The sequence below is a fragment of the Corylus avellana genome, chromosome 9 (genome assembly GCF_965113065.1).
Source record: "Corylus avellana chromosome 9, dhCorAvel1.hap1.2, whole genome shotgun sequence".
NCBI lineage: Eukaryota > Viridiplantae > Streptophyta > Magnoliopsida > Fagales > Betulaceae > Corylus > Corylus avellana.
The window spans coordinates 999,029-1,015,466 of NC_142498.1; the positions used below are offsets into that span (position 1 = coordinate 999,029).

The following is a 16,438-nucleotide window of genomic DNA, read 5'->3' on the forward strand; positions in this document are numbered from 1 at the left end:
ACTTCGGGGACCTTTAAGTTCATTTTGATACCATAAGAAGTTAATTATTAATCAGGTAAACCACAATGACTAATTTTTCATTTTTCTCTCCTAGACATAGCTTCCATGATTGAACGCTGACATGGCGACATGCATTGAAATTTCAAATGTTTGAAATTTTCAAACCATTTTATCACATGCATGTTTCTTTTGTCTTAAAAGAGAGAGAGATAAAACAGAGCTTGAAAAGAAAGAAAACATGGCTAATAAGGTGAATGTTTCCGTCGTCTATTTGGCTTGGTCGGCATTTTCCACGGTTCTTAATCTCTTCTTTATGAGAAATCTGTACGTGGGTGGTGATTGGAATCTGAGTTGGAGCAAGAGAGCTGCAGCAGAAGCAGAAGCTGTGGCAGCCATCTCATGCTCCGGCCATGGCAGAGCCTACTTGGATGGGTTGGTTCTCAATGGAGAGGAACCCATCTGTGACTGCAATTCCTGCTATGGAGGCCCTGATTGCTCTCTGTTTTTGCCTGCTTGTCCTGCAAACGCTGATAGGTATCCCTTTCACTCTTTCTTTCTGTTATAACATTAATTTTACTGTTTAGAGATATCTTAGAGAGACTTTGAATGGAGATTACCTTTTCAAATAAGTCTTAGATTTAGCTCGCTCACATTTGTTGCATAAATTGCTTAATATTGTTAACAATTTAGACTGCAAATATTAGAGAGTTCAATTACCCGTCCGAATAAGTCTTAAACATCTCACCTCATATATATATATATATATATATATAAAAGGATTTTGTCAAATTTACCATTTAGATTGTTAATAATTTAGACCATAAATTACTGAAAATCTGGATATGGGGTGATGGTTGAGAAACTCCAAACAAAAGCTATGATGTGATATTATTTTTTCTTGAAATTGTAACAAAAGTTTATATGGCATATGTTAGTTCAATTTAAAAAAATTTCAATTTTCCTTTTAGGTTTTCTAGACTTCTACTGCAACATTTATGCTTGTGGAGTTCCAAAGAGAAAGACTAGGATTTTGAGGGCCCTGTTAAATATTCTTCGTGTATAAGACGGAACGAAAAATGTTATGGTTTTTTTTTTTTTTTTTTTTTTTTTTTTTCAAACAGAAATGCCTTAAAAGGGTTTTGGAAACAACAAAGAATTAGGAATGGGACGTTTTTTTTTAAATATAGAGTAGAAAGCGACATGACTCAAAGATTTTTCTATCTACCGCTAGCTGTCATCATTAAGCATTTCGTCTCTATTCCTAGTCTCCTAATAAATTAATAATATATATGCCAAAAGCTTGAAAGTTGACGCAATGCAAAAATTAAAGCATTTAAATTTATGGCATGCTATTTAAATAGTAAGGTTATAGTTGACTTATATAATTTTATACTCATATCTTTATACGGCTCAAACTCAAAACATAACATAATGATTGATAATTTTTTATCAATCATTATGATTTACTCATATCTTTATACTCATATCTTTATACGGCTCAAACTCAAAACATAACATAATGATTGATAATTTTTTTATACTCATATCTTTATACGGTTCAAACTCAAAACATAACATAATGATTGATAATTTTTTTTTCTAGAAAAAAAAAAAATTACCTCACCAGTCCTCAGAAAAAATGTGAAAAATAATATTGACGAAAAAAAAAAAAAAAAACCTTTTAACATTCCTCAAACAGAAATGCCTTAAAAAGGGTTTTAGCAACAACAAAGAGTTAGGAACGGCACGTTTTTTTAAATATAGAGTAGAAAGCGACATGACTCAAAGATTTTTCTATCTACCGCTAGCTGTCATCATTAAGCGTTTCGTCTTATTCCTAGTCTCCTAATAAATTAATAATACATATGCCACAAGCTTGGAAGTTGACACAACGCAAAAATTAAAGCATTCAAATTTATACCATACCATTTAAATGGATCAAGTTGTAATTGACTTATATAATTTTATATTATGTCTTTATACGACCCAAACTCAAAACATGACACAATGATTAGCAATTTTTTATATGACCCCAAACTTGACACAATCCAACACAAAATTAGAAAATTACAGTAGGAGGATTTGACTCATTTAATTAAATGGGTTATGTTAGAGTTAACCTGTATAGTCTTCTACTAATGCTTTAACACGCCCCAAACTCGAAACATGACACAATGACTGACAATTTTTTATATGACCCCAAACTTGACACAACCCAACACAAAGTTAGAGAATTACAGTTGGGAGATTTGACTCATTTAATTAAATGAATTAGGTTAGGGTTAACCTATATAATCTTCTACTAATGCTTTAACACGATCCGAACCCGACACGTGAATACGAATTGCCACCCTTACTCCAAAATTTGAACTCGTGATGTGGTGCTTATTTTGATAGCAAATGTTAGGTATCTGACCAATACATCAAAAACTCCAAAGATGATGGAACGTGGAAAGTTAGACCCTTAAACCTATCTCATACTAGGGTAGCCCATTTTAGCATGCATACCTCAAATTGAACCTCATCTGGATCATTACAATCTCATTGTCTTTTATTTTTTATTTTATTTTTTATTTTTATTTTTAAATACACATACCCCCTTCAAATTAATACTCAATTTGCAATATCCTCCATAAACTTTTAATTGAATCAAAATCTCCCAAACTACCATAAATTGCAATTAATGCATCCCTTTTTGTCCCATAAATAGACAAAAATGACCCTAAATTTTTTCCAATAAAACAAAAATATCCCTATAAATTTATTTATTTTTTTAAAAAACCAATGTAACGACCTGGATCCGTGACAATTGACACTGTATACTTCCCCCCCCCCCTCCCCCCCTTTTTTTTTTTGATGATAACGTTCTCAACTTTTTTTTTTTTTTGACATGTCCACACAAGAGAAGATGAGAATGATTCGAACTAGAGACTTCCGCTCCACGAATTAAGGACTTCACTTAATTATGAACGAAAATGTATCTTATCCATAAAATATATACACACTTATCACAATTGGATAATTGGTTATTATTGAAATGCTGTGATTAATTGCAGTGGAGATCCATATTTCTTGGAACCTTTCTGGATGCAACATGCAACAAGTAGCGCAGTTGTTGTGGCGGGGTGGCATCGAATGGGGTATTCATACAGTGATCACTCTCCCAATATCTCTCCAGAGCTCGAGAGCCACATCCGCACTTTACATTCCGTCGTCGGAAATGCTATCACCGCCGGAAGGTACATCGTTTTCGGCGCCGGCTCAACCCAACTTCTTAATGCTGCAGTGAATGCACTCTCCTCCGATAATTCCTCTACTCCTGCAAGGATCGTAGCTTTATTTCCTTATTACCCGGTTCGTACTTGTTCTAACATCCTTAAACTACAATTTTTTTAACTATTATTTTCAAGTTTTTACTACAATTCCTTGACATATACTATTTTAAAGAAATTGTTTGTGTTTTATTATTGATTAATGACATATACTATATTTTTATCCCACAACTATTTACAAAATATCAACTCTTGATTATTATTTTTTTAAAAAATAAACAATGATTGATTTAAGGGTTGGTTAGAATTACTACATCAGCATTAATGCGAGATAGTAGTGAGATAAAAATATAGTTTTTAACACTACTCTTTATTATTTTAGTAAAGATATAATAAAAAAAAATGTTATATACTATACTTTTATTTCACTTTGTTAATAAGGATTGGTTGACAATTTGACATCAGCAAAATAGGATAAAAGTGTGATGTATAACATTTATTTATAATGAGTTAAACAAAAATTAAAAAATCAAAATTTAAAGAATTTCATGGTAAAATATTCTTAATAATCTCAAAAAAAAAAAAAAAAAAAAATCCATATATAGTTGCTGTATTTATAAGTATTTTTCCTTTATAATGGAGATCGATCGATGAAGGTGAAATCAAAATATCACAGGTTTATAAAATGCAAACAGAGTTTTTCCAATCGAAGAACTACACATTTGAAGGAGATGCATCCTTGTGGGAGAACAGTACCAGCAATGCAACTATGAATTTCATTGAGTTTGTAACTTCGCCAAACAATCCCGACGGACAGCTGAGAAAGGCAGTCCTCCATGGCCACCCAAATGCCAAAGCAATATATGATCATGCCTATTATTGGCCACACTTTTCACCAATTCCTACTCCTGCTGATGAAGATGTTATGATTTTTACCATTTCTAAACTCACCGGTCATGCCGGTGCTAGATTCGGGTAAGAATTTAATGACGTTGACCCACGTGACATGGTATAGATAAAATAGTTTAGATTTTTAGTAATTTGCTTGATTGTTAGAATATGAAAGAAGTGTCTCAAAGAAGTAGTTCAATCGGCTGTAACTACGCCTAGTGAAGCGGAGGTCACTAGTTCGAATCCTTCTCCCCCTCTGGTGCAAACATGTCAAAAAAAAAAAAAGAAAAAAAAAAGAGAGTTTTTATGGGATTTATCTGTCTGAACAGAAAGGTGGGTTGTCAGATCGAGACCTGTTTGGACATATGAGTCCTATAGGGACTCTCACATCTACTGCCCAAATTGTTAGCAATTCTAACAGTAAAATTGTTGAGAATCTTTATCCCCTATCTTAATTTATTGCACTTACATTTTTATCATCCAACCATTTTACAGGTTATTTTTTTAACAAGGACTAATCAAGTTCTGGTTAAGACTATTACGTTAGCATTATAAAATAATTGCAGGATAAAAATATAGTTTCTAGCACTACTTATCGAATCTTAATCATATTAAACTATTTTATTGGTTAAATAAGAGAATTGGTTTCCTGTGAGATCTTGGAATTTGTTGAATATTATATAGATATGTTTTTACGGAAAACCCATTATATATCCACCCTCATAAGCACTTAATAAGACTTAGTTGTAATAATAAACTGTTGCTAAGGGTTCAATTATGTAAAAGCATATGGCTGCTCTTAATTCTACCTTTCTTTGTGAACTTGTTCCTAATCTCAACTCTCAAGTAGTTCTTGAACTTAGATTTGTACTGCATGCAACTACTAACTACTATATTACCAAAAAGTGCAGAAGAAATCTCTAATAATTTTGTTCGAATTTTTAGTAATTCTAATAAATGTGATACAGTTTCTATAGAGTCCATTTACTCGAATGAATCTCGGACAGCTCGCCCTCTTGTTCGGATAAGTGAGCCTAATCATAAAAACTCTCTCATATTTATCGCCCGAATATTTTAACATTACATTGTTGAAGATCCGGATCTGAATTTCGGTGATCATATGGTGGGTTTGATGCAGGTGGGCAATAATAAAGGATGAGGCTGTGTATGAACGAATGACAACGTATATGGCCTTAAACACTATTGGTGTTTCCCGTGATTCTCAATTAAGAGCTTTAAAGCTTATAAAAGTAGTCCTTGAAGACAGAGCAAGAGAAATATTCGAATTTGGTTACGAGATCATGAGAGATCGCTGGGAAAAATTGAGTAAGACTTTGTCCACGTCCAAACGCTTTTCTCTCCAGAAACTTGCACCACAATACTGCAGTTTTTCCCAGAAAGTTAGAGCACCTTCTCCAGGTAATATTGTTACTCAAGATTTAATGATTTGATTGGTGGGTGTTCTCAGTTTGATCATATTTGACAATTTACTAGCAATGCATCACACAGAGTGAACACTAGTGCGTTTGGGTTCGTGATTTCATAGGCCAAACACATTTTTAAATAAAACGTGAAAAGTATTCTGTTTGAGACTACGTTTGTAAAAAAATGGCAGCATTTTCAAACCAAAGGCAAGGGACTCCTACAACAAAATTTCGTCTATTAACTTAACAGATTCCGATAGCGTGAAACGTTAGAGCCAATAAAATTGTGACACATATTCTATTTAAGTAAGTGTCACACTAATGAAATTTGCTAAATTAGTGGACAAAATTTGACCTTGGGGACTAAATTTTTTTTTTTTTTTTTTGCATACTACATAGACCTTTAAGTTCATTTTAATATTATATGGAGCTAATTGTAAATCTAACAAATCACATGACCTAATTTTGTATTTTTTTCCTTTTTTTTTAAACGCACGATTTTAAAGGCCGAACCCGAATTTTATTAAATGTTTCACAGCGTTTTTAAAAATCGTGTTTTCATTAACTACGTTTTGAAATCACTATTTTATTCAAATCGCACATTTTAAAAAATTATATTTTGAAGAACATGTGTAAATTTAATAGACCGGATTAGTTGAATAATCAGAAAAGAAATATGGACTTGTATTGCAAAATTTCTATAATTTTAACAATTTGAAATGATTACAGCTTATGCATGGTTGAAGTGTGAGAGGGAAGAGGATAGAGATTGTTATTCGGCCCTGGAAGCAGCCGGTATAACTGGCCGGGAAGGTGGCAAGTTTGGTGCTGAACTTGATCGTTATGTGCGTCTCAGTCTCATCCGAAGCCAAGATGATTTTGATTTACTCCTTCATCGCCTAAGCAAAATGCCAAAATCTCAGGGGAAGGAAGAGGGGGCCAAGCCTTTGTAGTTTAATGTAATCAGCATCAGTTGATTACAATTACAAAGCTATTGGCATTTATTTTGTAACAAATCATTATCTAGTGAAGTGGTCATGTCTATTGACCCGCTATAGTAATATTGCTACTGGCTTATCATTATCTCACGGCCGCAGTGGTCAATGGGGTGAGATAGTGGTAGAAAAAAAATATAGTTTTTAGTATTATATAGTGAAGTGTGGTTATACCTATAGACTCGCTTAAAAATATAGATCTAGATTTTCTGTAATTAAAACTTACTCTTAAAAACCGACTTGTAAAAGGAGGGTATCCAATAACTTATATACACATTATTAAGATTAGACTTAACCCATATGAGACACAAGAATTGTAACACCATTCCAATCAATTCTATGGAAGGCAGGGCGCTGGCCTTATCAGGCAGGCATCTCGGCTAACTTCATTTTTTAGGGCAGCAATATCAAATTGCAAGGAATCAAGTTGTAAAGACTCGTCCACATGAATTCAGAAATATCAAATACAAAAGCAACTTTCCTAGAGCCTAGAGATGTGACAAATACAAAAGCAATTTTCCTAAAACCTAACGAATCAAGCCGAGTTTAGGCAAAATTGTATAACTCGATCTTGAGCTCAATTTTCAGCTCGACTCAAGCTCAAAAGCCTTGCTTTTATTGGAGTTAATTATGACTGTCAAGTTCAAACTCGACAACAGGGTAATTTCAAGCCGAACACTCATATATCTCTACGACTCTACTCGGCTTGAAAAACTCACTAGGGAAAACTTTGCACGAGCTCAGGCTTGGCTAATAAACAAACTACTCGGTTTGAAATTTCCTTTTAAATAAATCAACTTGCCTTAGCTTGCTAGATTAATCAATTATCATTAAAAAATTGATTTCGTATCATTTAAAATTCAAATCGTTGATCACCAACGGCATTTTAGCGATTCCATTCACTACACTTAGTTGGCAAACGCTTAAACTTCTCGTGATTGGGCCATCTAATTTATAGTAGTGTGAAGCTGGAATGTTTCCTTCTTTTTTCGATGTGGGACAAGGACAAGCTTCACAAGTTCTTTTCTCTCTCAACTCTGGTTCTCTCCCTCTCGCTCAACTTCACTGTCTTCACTTCTCAGCCCAACTCTTTCTCTCTTCTGTAATTTCACAAAACTGACCCATGGCTACAGTAGATCTCCAGCATTGTTCCATCCCGTTTCCACTGAGGCATAGCCATGTGTAGAACTATCCAAGGCAGCTTGAAACCAGCTCGTATTAATCATGCTTATGGGAGGGGATTCAATAGCTTTTCCTCTTAAAAAAAAAAAAAAAAAATAGCTTCTCCATATAATTTTCCTGTCTCTTTGCTCACAGATTGAATGTAGGAGATGTACTTCTTTCTTGCATTTGGACCACTCCGATCAAAAGAAAATGAAGAGTTGGAGTACTAGGCAAAAGTTTGATTCCTTTCGGTGTAGTATGACAAAAGTAGGCCTTCTAAACCAGAGTATGATACTCTGGTTCTCTCCCCCTCGCTTAAGAAGACAATAAAATGTTATAAAATAAGTGACCCATGGCCATTATGAAAATAAAATGTTTAATTATAATTTAGGGAAAATTACAGTTTACCTCCCTAAAGTTGACAGCGTTTTTCAATTCGAACATCAAAGTTTCAATTTTTGCAATCCACCCCCCCAAAGTTCCAAATTTTTGCAATTTGACCAATTGTATCCAAAACTTCCCATATTGCCCCTAATTTTTATTTTTATTTTTTTTATAAAAAATTAAAAAAAAAAAAATTCGGGGGGGCCGTAGCCACCATTTGCCCATCTGGCCATTTTTGCACCCCCAATTTTTTTTTTCATAAAAAATAAAAAAATAAAAAAAAATCAGGGGCAATATGGGAATTTTGGGATAATATTGGTCGAATAGAAAAAAAATTGGAACTTTGTGGGGGTAGATTGCAAAAATTGAAACTTTGATGTTCGAATTAAAAAACCTTGTCAACTTTGGGGGGTAAACTGTAATTTTTCCTATAATTTATTAATGAAAGTCATACAAATTACAAAACATAAAGAAAAAGAAAACAAAGTAAATATCAAACAATTGTATTCCATTTATCAAATCCAGCGACTCTAATTAAATCAAATTAAATCTGATGGCTATGATTCAAATGTCTCAAATTTCAAAAATTCAAATAATCAAAATAAACTAGAATGGGTAATTTGTAGTTAATATATCATACATCAATACATCAAATATGTAATAATTTCAAATCATATTGATTCATATATGATATATCATAGGTGTAATAATTAATATGTTAAATTATTACAATTAAATAAATATAAATATTAATTAACCTATATATATATATATATATATATATATATATATATAGTCGTTATCTAGGTCGAGCTCACGAGCCTCCGTCGAGTTTAGTCGGACGAGCTGGGTAGGGCTGGCAATTTTGACACGACCCGCGAATCCGACACAAACACGACACGAAGTTAACAGGTATTGGGTTTGGGCTTATCAGGTTCGGGTCTTAATCGGGTCTACCAGATTAAGACACGATTAAATTCGTGTCTGGCTGGTTGACCCGTCGGGTCCACGGGTCGACCCGCCAGACACGTTTAATAAATGGGTCTGGCGGGTCAATCGGGTCTCGCAGGTCAATCGGGTATGGCGGGTCACCCAAGACCCGCCAGACCCATTTATTTATTTATTTTTTAAAAAAACCTATGTCTAAGTTATAACTAAGTTAACCGTTAACCCTAACACTTACCGACTCACTCACGGCTTCATTTCACTCTTCACTTCACGACTTCACAGTCTTCACTTCACTGGCCTATTCCTTGTTTTTCTGTTACTTTTTCTATGTGAGTCTATATATTAAAACATTTTCTTTTAAAACTTTTTATTCTTTTTGGATGGTTAGGATAAATTTGACTAGTCCTTTGGCCTAGATCCCTTTATTAAATTATTTTTTCCAATTTTGATTAAGGGGTTTTTTTTTTTTTTTTAAATTTAATTTTTTTAAAAAAAAACGGGTCGGGTCGGGCCGGGCCGTGTTACCTGTTTAGCGCACGAGTCGTGTCTACCCGATATGACCCGGTTATGCTAAACGGGTTAAGCGGGTCGTGTCGGGTTACCCGGATATTTTCCGTGTTATAATCGTGTCAGACCCGCTAACCCGTTTAGCTAAACGGGTCGTGTTCGTGTTTCAGGTAATCGGGTCGCGGGTCTTAACGGGTCCTAATCGGGTCTACCCGATTACTCGTTTTGCCAGCCCTAGAGCTGGGTATGTGTCATTTGCTAATCGGGCGAGCTTGTAAAGTAACAAGCTGGGTTGAATAGTATCGAGCTCGATTTCGAGTCGGGTTTAATCGGGCGGGTATCGAGCGGGCTCACGAGCCAGCCAGCTCGTTTGCAGCCCTAAGTACAATTCAAGCCAACTTTATCAAGTTTTAATCAAAGTCTTTGTACGAGCATTTCTACCCTTCTTTTTTCGTGGGCAAATCACAAAAAAATATATAATATCATAGCACATTACAAGCACTATCAGAACACATAAAAACGTTTCTTTAACCTTATATTTATGACGTAGGAAGGAAAAAAAATAGAAAGCGAAGAAAACAAAAGATAAATCTCAAGTTACGTTAATTCAGAGCCTCATTGTAATAATGAAGCGAATGTAATTGAACCAGAGTTTTACTGGTGTTGGCAAAGTCTCACCACTTAAAAAAAAGAGAAATCACATCTCAAAGAAAGCAGCTAATTTTTCATTCATCATAATCTGTATATTACTAAAACATTATGCTTAAATAGTCTAGGAGACTAAACTCTAACCACACAACCCTAATGTGATTGACTTTGGGTCAAGTTCATTATTTATAAATAACTTAAAATTTTGGGCTGAGCCCATTATTGAATTACTAATAAAATTAATAACATAAATAAAACTGAAGGACCAATTTATCCTTGTCTCATTCTGCATCAATTTATCTGTATGTTGAGGTCTCCATCTTTACCGGGGATCCATCTCTGAAATGGTTATACTTGCTGTTGAACAACTAGGTAAATTTGTCTCTATCAAATTTCTTTGAGTAGAAAATGCTATTTGTTTGGGAGTAGGAAGTGACATAGTTCATTGGTAAGCATAGAGACAACATCAGACATGGTTGGCCTATCCGTTGCTAACTCTTGTACGCATAAGAGACCCACATGAATGCATCTCAAAATCTGGAGGGCATAATAGGATTCAACCAGAGTCGAATCCATTAGCTCCAAAGTTCTATTTTCTCTACATAATTCCCAAGCCTGCAACCAATCCATGTCCCACAATTTATTCTCCAGTTCAATTTGAACATATAGAACCCAAGCATGATAGTGTCAACAAGTACAAAGCAAATAAAATAAATATGAGATGTAGCTCAAAAAAAAAAAAAAAGAGATGTAGCATACTTACATATCTTGCTAAGTTTATGGGGGCGTTCAGGATGACAAATGCAACTATTTTTTTTGCCACTGATAATCTCCAACATTAGAACTCCAAAATTGTATACGTCTGACTTCTCTAAAAAATTCCCTTCCATGGCATACTCTGGTGATATATATCCACTACAACCAATAATGTAAGAAATATTTTAGGTTTTGAGGATAAATTAGCTAGGGACATAACAAGTGCATGTCTACTTACTATGTTCCAACTACTCTCACAATATTGCTTCAGCATCGTTTCGCCCAAAAGCCCTGGCCATGCCAAAATCCGATATTTTGGGATTCATATCATCATCAAGTAAGATGTTACTTGCTTTCAAATCTCTATGAATAATCCTTAGTCTAGAGTATTTATGCAAATAAAGAATCCCTTGAGCAATGCCTTCAATGATGTTGTAATGTCGCTTCCAATCCAAAAGCTCTCTTTTCTTTGGATCTATAAAGTTTTGTATAGATAGTTAGTTCATCCTTGAGATACAACTAAAGTGAAAGTAATGTGATCGAAGCAAAGAAAAAGATAAAGCATGACGAACCAAAGAGGAAAAAGTCCAAGCTTTTGTTGGGCATATACTCATAGATCAACATCTTTTCGTCTCTGTTAACACAACAACCCAGAAGTCTAACAAGATTCATGTGCTGAAGTTTGGCAATGAGTATAAACTCATTCTTGAACTCCACTAATCCTTGTCCAGAGTTACTAGAAAGTCTCTTCACAGCTATTTCTTTGTCCTCAGGCAATTTCCCCCGAATTAGTGATATAAGGAAGAGCTTGAAACTTGTTAACAAAAGCGCAATAAGAGCTATATATATATATATATATATATATATATATGCCTTACCTTATATACGGGACCAAAACCACGTTGTCCAAGACTCCAAGTTTATTTTCCGTAGAAAATTAAGTTGTTCGTGGCAGCCACAATGGACGCAAAGCTGAATACTTTCAAATCATGACCGTTCTTCCCATCATTGTTAATCTCATTTGCGTCTCCAAATATGTTTGAATTCGTCAGTTCAAGTAATACAGAATCCTCATTGCTTTCCTGCTCCCCTGCTGCACAAAATATTCATAATTAAACTCAATGCCTATCTGGGTTTATAAATTAATTGATTTAATATTTAGTAGCTAAAAAAGATTCTTACCATGGAGTTTTTTCCTCCACAAAAAGCATAAGAATCCCAAGATTACAACTAAAACAGCCACTGTTGCTATTATGATCCATATCCACCATCTCTTCTCTGCAGGGGTGGGGGAGGTGAGTGGCATACCATTTTCAATTAGAACATATAATTGGTCTTGTTTGCCATCTTCTTCAAATTGACCATTGTAGAATATGCATCCAATTCCATTACTTTCTAGCGACTTGAAACCAACGCAGGAACAATTGCTCCTGCATCGAGCCCAACAATCACCAATACTAATGCTTGAATTGTAATCCACATGATGAGCTGATAGTGGAACAAAGTAACCATTTCTTTTCTCGAACGTTTGATTGCTATTTCTGCAATTGGGTACATTTTGCTCCACACACCCGCCATCAGAGGAATAACCAAAACACATACCACTTTTCATTAAAATCTTCTCTCCGAAATCTTGAAGTTGCCCATCTGAGATCAATGCCCACCACGAATCACGCTCACCTGTAGAAAAACTTAGATAACTCTCATTCTCATTAGACACTTTGTCAAATTGTTTGACACCGCCAATATTCAGAATGTCAGATTCTGTCCCAACCCAATACATATCTCCTCGGTGTCTCATGACCAGCTGTCCTGTCCTATTTGCTGTAGGTTCCCATTCAATAGAGAAGGCTCCGGGGGCAGTGATTTTGTCCGTTAACCATGAAGTAAGCATCCATTTATGCTGTGTTTTAAAGTTCATGCCCAGTTTCATACCAGGAAGAAGTGTGTCTGTTGGATAATCAAAGCTTTGCCACAAGACTCTCTTGGTAGATCCATCAGAATCCAGCTCTCTCACCATGAAGTTGCCATCGTTTTCTAGAGTAGCGATGGAGTTTGGTGCTGCTGCATTAGCATTCAATAGAATTGGGCTCCCTCCACCATGCAAAATCTTCAATAGGCCGTCTGCGTCCATCGTGAGATTATAAGGTTTGCCATATAGTATAGGTTTGTCTCTGTTAGCAACCCATACCCATTTGTTTTGTGGACCTGTTGCGTAAAATATTGCTAAATGTAAAACTTGCCGATCCACAAAAATCTGGTTAAAGCCTAAATGAAATTTCCCATTAGTTGAAGCCAAATACCCGCAAGCAACCTCATCATCACCAGGTTTGATGGTGTTTGTGTTCTGAGCATTTCCAAGACACAAACATGACAAAACCGAGAGAAATATTGAAGCCAGAAGGGATTTCAGGCTGGCCATTTCTGGGAATAGATTTCAGTTTGGTGCTAATTTTGATGCTTCATAGATTTTATGGGTCAAAGTTCGTACAATTCATTTTCTTTTCATTTATCTCTCCTTAGACTACTCTGCTATTGAACAGTTCGCCTAGTATTATTTTCCACGCCAAAATTGAAGAGAGGAGAAAAAGAAAAAAGAAAAGGAGAAAGTGGGCGGAAACACTCATGAGCCTGCTGCAGCGTGAATCAAGTTTTAGGTGCAATAATGCAAAATGAAAGGATGAGGACGAGGGAATTATTAATATGAATCTCCGCATCCCCACGTAGCGTAATTAGTATCTGCTATCTTAGTTTTTATTGTTGTTATGGTGGGTTTGAGTTAATTGACTATAGCTTAATCGGACTAAAGAGAGCGCATTCGGTTTTCACCGTCCAGACTCTTCTTGTGCGGCTCCCAGTGGGTGGGTGCTATTGTGATCATATCTAGGTAAGATAGCTACAATTGGTCTACCGGCCTATCATTTTTTTTTAATTTTTTTTTTTAAAAAAAAAAAGAAAAAGAAAAAGAAGTCAAAATCCAACTTCATATTATCCCAAAAAAACTCACATTTATTGTCCAGATTATTAGAAATTTAGGCACCAAATTGTTGAGACTCTGGATCCAATATTGTAATGATTGAAAAACTCTCAATAAAAGTTGTGATGTGATATTTTTTTTTTTTCTTCCTGAAATTGTAACAAAAGTTTACATGTCATATTTTAAAAAAGGAAAAATGCAAAATTAGTCATTGTCGTTTACTTAATTTACAATTAGATCCCTGTGGTATCTAAATGAACTCAAAAGTCCTTGATGTATGCTAAAAAAATAATTTAGTCTCTATAGTCAAATTCCATCCACTAATTTAACAGATTCCATTAATGTCACACTAATCTAAATAGGACAAGTATCACAATTTTATTGCCTTTAATTTTTTTACGCTATCAAAATCTGTTAAGTCAGTAAACGGAACTTGATAGTAGGGGCTAAATTGTTTTTTAGTATACTTCAGGGATCTTTGAGTTTATTTTAATACCACATGAAGTTAATTGCAAATCAGGTAAATTTCAGGGACTGATTTTGCATTTTTCTCTTTTAAAAATTCTCAATTTTTTTTTTTCTAAATAAAAAATAATAGGTAGGAATAGTGGAACCTCATCATCGTCCCTGATGATTTATACTAATCCTCATGTATATTCTTTTATCGCCATTTGAACTATCGTAGACTTCTACTGCAACGTTTATGTTAGTGGAGTTCCAGATCATAGTAGCCGTTAAATATTCTTCATGAATAAACGGAAATGCCTTGAAAGGGTTTTAGCAACAACATAGAATTAGGAATATTATGACTTTTTTAAATAAGGAGATATTACCCATTTGTCACGAGGTTATAATAATTCTATTAACAAAACTATTCCATAATATCGTTTCATAATAATATTACAACACATTAAATAAACTTAAAACTTTATTCCTTTCCTCTTCTAGATGTTGCTTGTCTCTAGTTTCCTTGGCCTATAGCATCAATGACTTCACCTGAGTTGTTTTTTTATAAACTTGTGAGAAAGAAAGTAAGTCGAATTCTCGATAAGTAGAAACGTATGTAAAATGAAAAATGTTTTTAAGTACCAAAAATGTTTTTGTTTTTAAGTCCTCGAGCTAAATGCTTTTACTGCTATCCTCTGGACCCATGAAGATAAGTAAAAACAAAATAAGCATGAGTGGTATTGAGGTGATGGCCACATGGGAAAAATAATATAAATAAAATATAGAAAGAAGGTGGAAAGATTGATGAAGATGAGGGTGTAGGAGAATAAAGATACAGCAAAATAGAGAAAAATGTGAGTGGAAAAGTTAGCTAGTAGAGTGGTGGAAAAACAAAATGAGAGAAAAATGTGAGCGGAAAAGTTAGTGGAGTGGTGGAAAAACAAAATGAGAGAAAAATGTGTGCGGAAAAGTTAGTGGAGTGGGAAAGTAAGAGAAAAATAGAAGAAAAATAAATAAATAAAAAAGGTAAAGTCCATTTAATTCCCTCAATCTATTACTTCAATGATAATTTACCCATCAAACTATCAAGTGTGATAACTTACCCTCAAAACTACAAAAACAATGACAATGTACCCCCAATGCAAGCAAAATGACAAAATTGCCCCTAAAAAATTTTCAATAAGACAAAAATACCCTTAAAAATTTGAAAAAAATATTAAATTTTAGTATTTTTATTTTTATTTTAGTAAGGGTAATTTTGTCATTTTGTAAAAATTGGGGGTACATTGTCATTGTTTTGATAGTTTGGAAGGTAAATTGTTAATGGAGTGGTAGTTTGAGAGGGTTAAGTGGACTAAAAAAAAAAAAAAAAAAAAAAAAAAAAAAAACGAAGAAGAAAGACATAAGCGTGAGTAGTGGGGGAGAAAGAAGGGGATAAAAAAAAAAAAAGGAACGAAAGGAAAACTATCATTTACCAACATTCATTATTTTAATCATATTTTTAATTAAGGGAAACTACCTTTTGTTCTCATGAAGTATAACAATTTTTATTTATTTTTAAATTCACTCCCTTTTTCATTTTTGTTTTTAATTTTAATTTTATTAAAGGTATTTCAGTATTAGGGGAGACATTAACAATTTTTTATAGTAATTTGAGGAAGTACATGGACTTTTTTTTTTTTTTTTGAAAAATGTTAGGGATAAGTTATGGCTGCAATTATTGAAACAAGTCTTTCTTTTTCCTCTCAATGCCAACAAAAGTTTAGGAGGCCAAACAATATTAATAAAGACTTGGTAAGTTGATTAGTACTAAGATTAAAATATAAAATTGCATATCTTTGAACCATGGTTTGAGGTGAAAAATCCGTGATGTACGTCAAACAACTTTAAGAAAGACGTGCCAAGTCAATTATATTTTTGAGCCAAGGGTCGGTTGATGCGAATAGATTCTTTATATTTTAAATGAAAACATGTTTCAATATTATTTAAATTTTTTAAAATATTGATTAATATTTACTTTATATG

The 16,438-nt window shown here is 34.0% G+C and overlaps 1 protein-coding gene and 1 pseudogene across 1 annotated transcript; one reads left to right on the plus strand and one right to left on the minus strand.

Annotated features, from left to right (window-relative positions):
* The first annotated feature begins 131 nt into the window (after window positions 1–131).
* Window positions 132–6,745, plus strand: LOC132189694 (tryptophan aminotransferase-related protein 3). The gene is made up of 5 exons (XM_088510394.1): window positions 132–534; window positions 3,057–3,354; window positions 3,949–4,247; window positions 5,302–5,582; window positions 6,317–6,745. Exons 1-5 carry the CDS (start codon window positions 239–241, stop codon window positions 6,538–6,540), a joined length of 1,398 nt encoding a protein of 465 aa, XP_088366520.1. The 5' UTR covers window positions 132–238; the 3' UTR covers window positions 6,541–6,745.
* Window positions 6,746–10,555: 3,810 nt separating this feature from the next.
* LOC132189690 (G-type lectin S-receptor-like serine/threonine-protein kinase CES101) lies at window positions 10,556–13,411 on the minus strand (annotated as a pseudogene).
* Window positions 13,412–16,438: the final 3,027 nt, after the last annotated feature.

What these genes read in the sequence shown, in the direction of transcription:
- LOC132189694 (XM_088510394.1), top strand. Translation starts at nt 239, where the DNA reads ATGGCTAATAAGGTGAATGTTTCCGTCGTCTATTTGGCTTGGTCGGCA. An exon ending in CTTTATTTCCTTATTACCCG is followed by an intron (nt 3,355 to 3,948) that starts GTTCGTACTTGT and finishes AAAATATCACAG; the next exon opens with GTTTATAAAATGCAAACAGA. An exon ending in AGTTAGAGCACCTTCTCCAG is followed by an intron (nt 5,583 to 6,316) that starts GTAATATTGTTA and finishes AAATGATTACAG; the next exon opens with CTTATGCATGGTTGAAGTGT.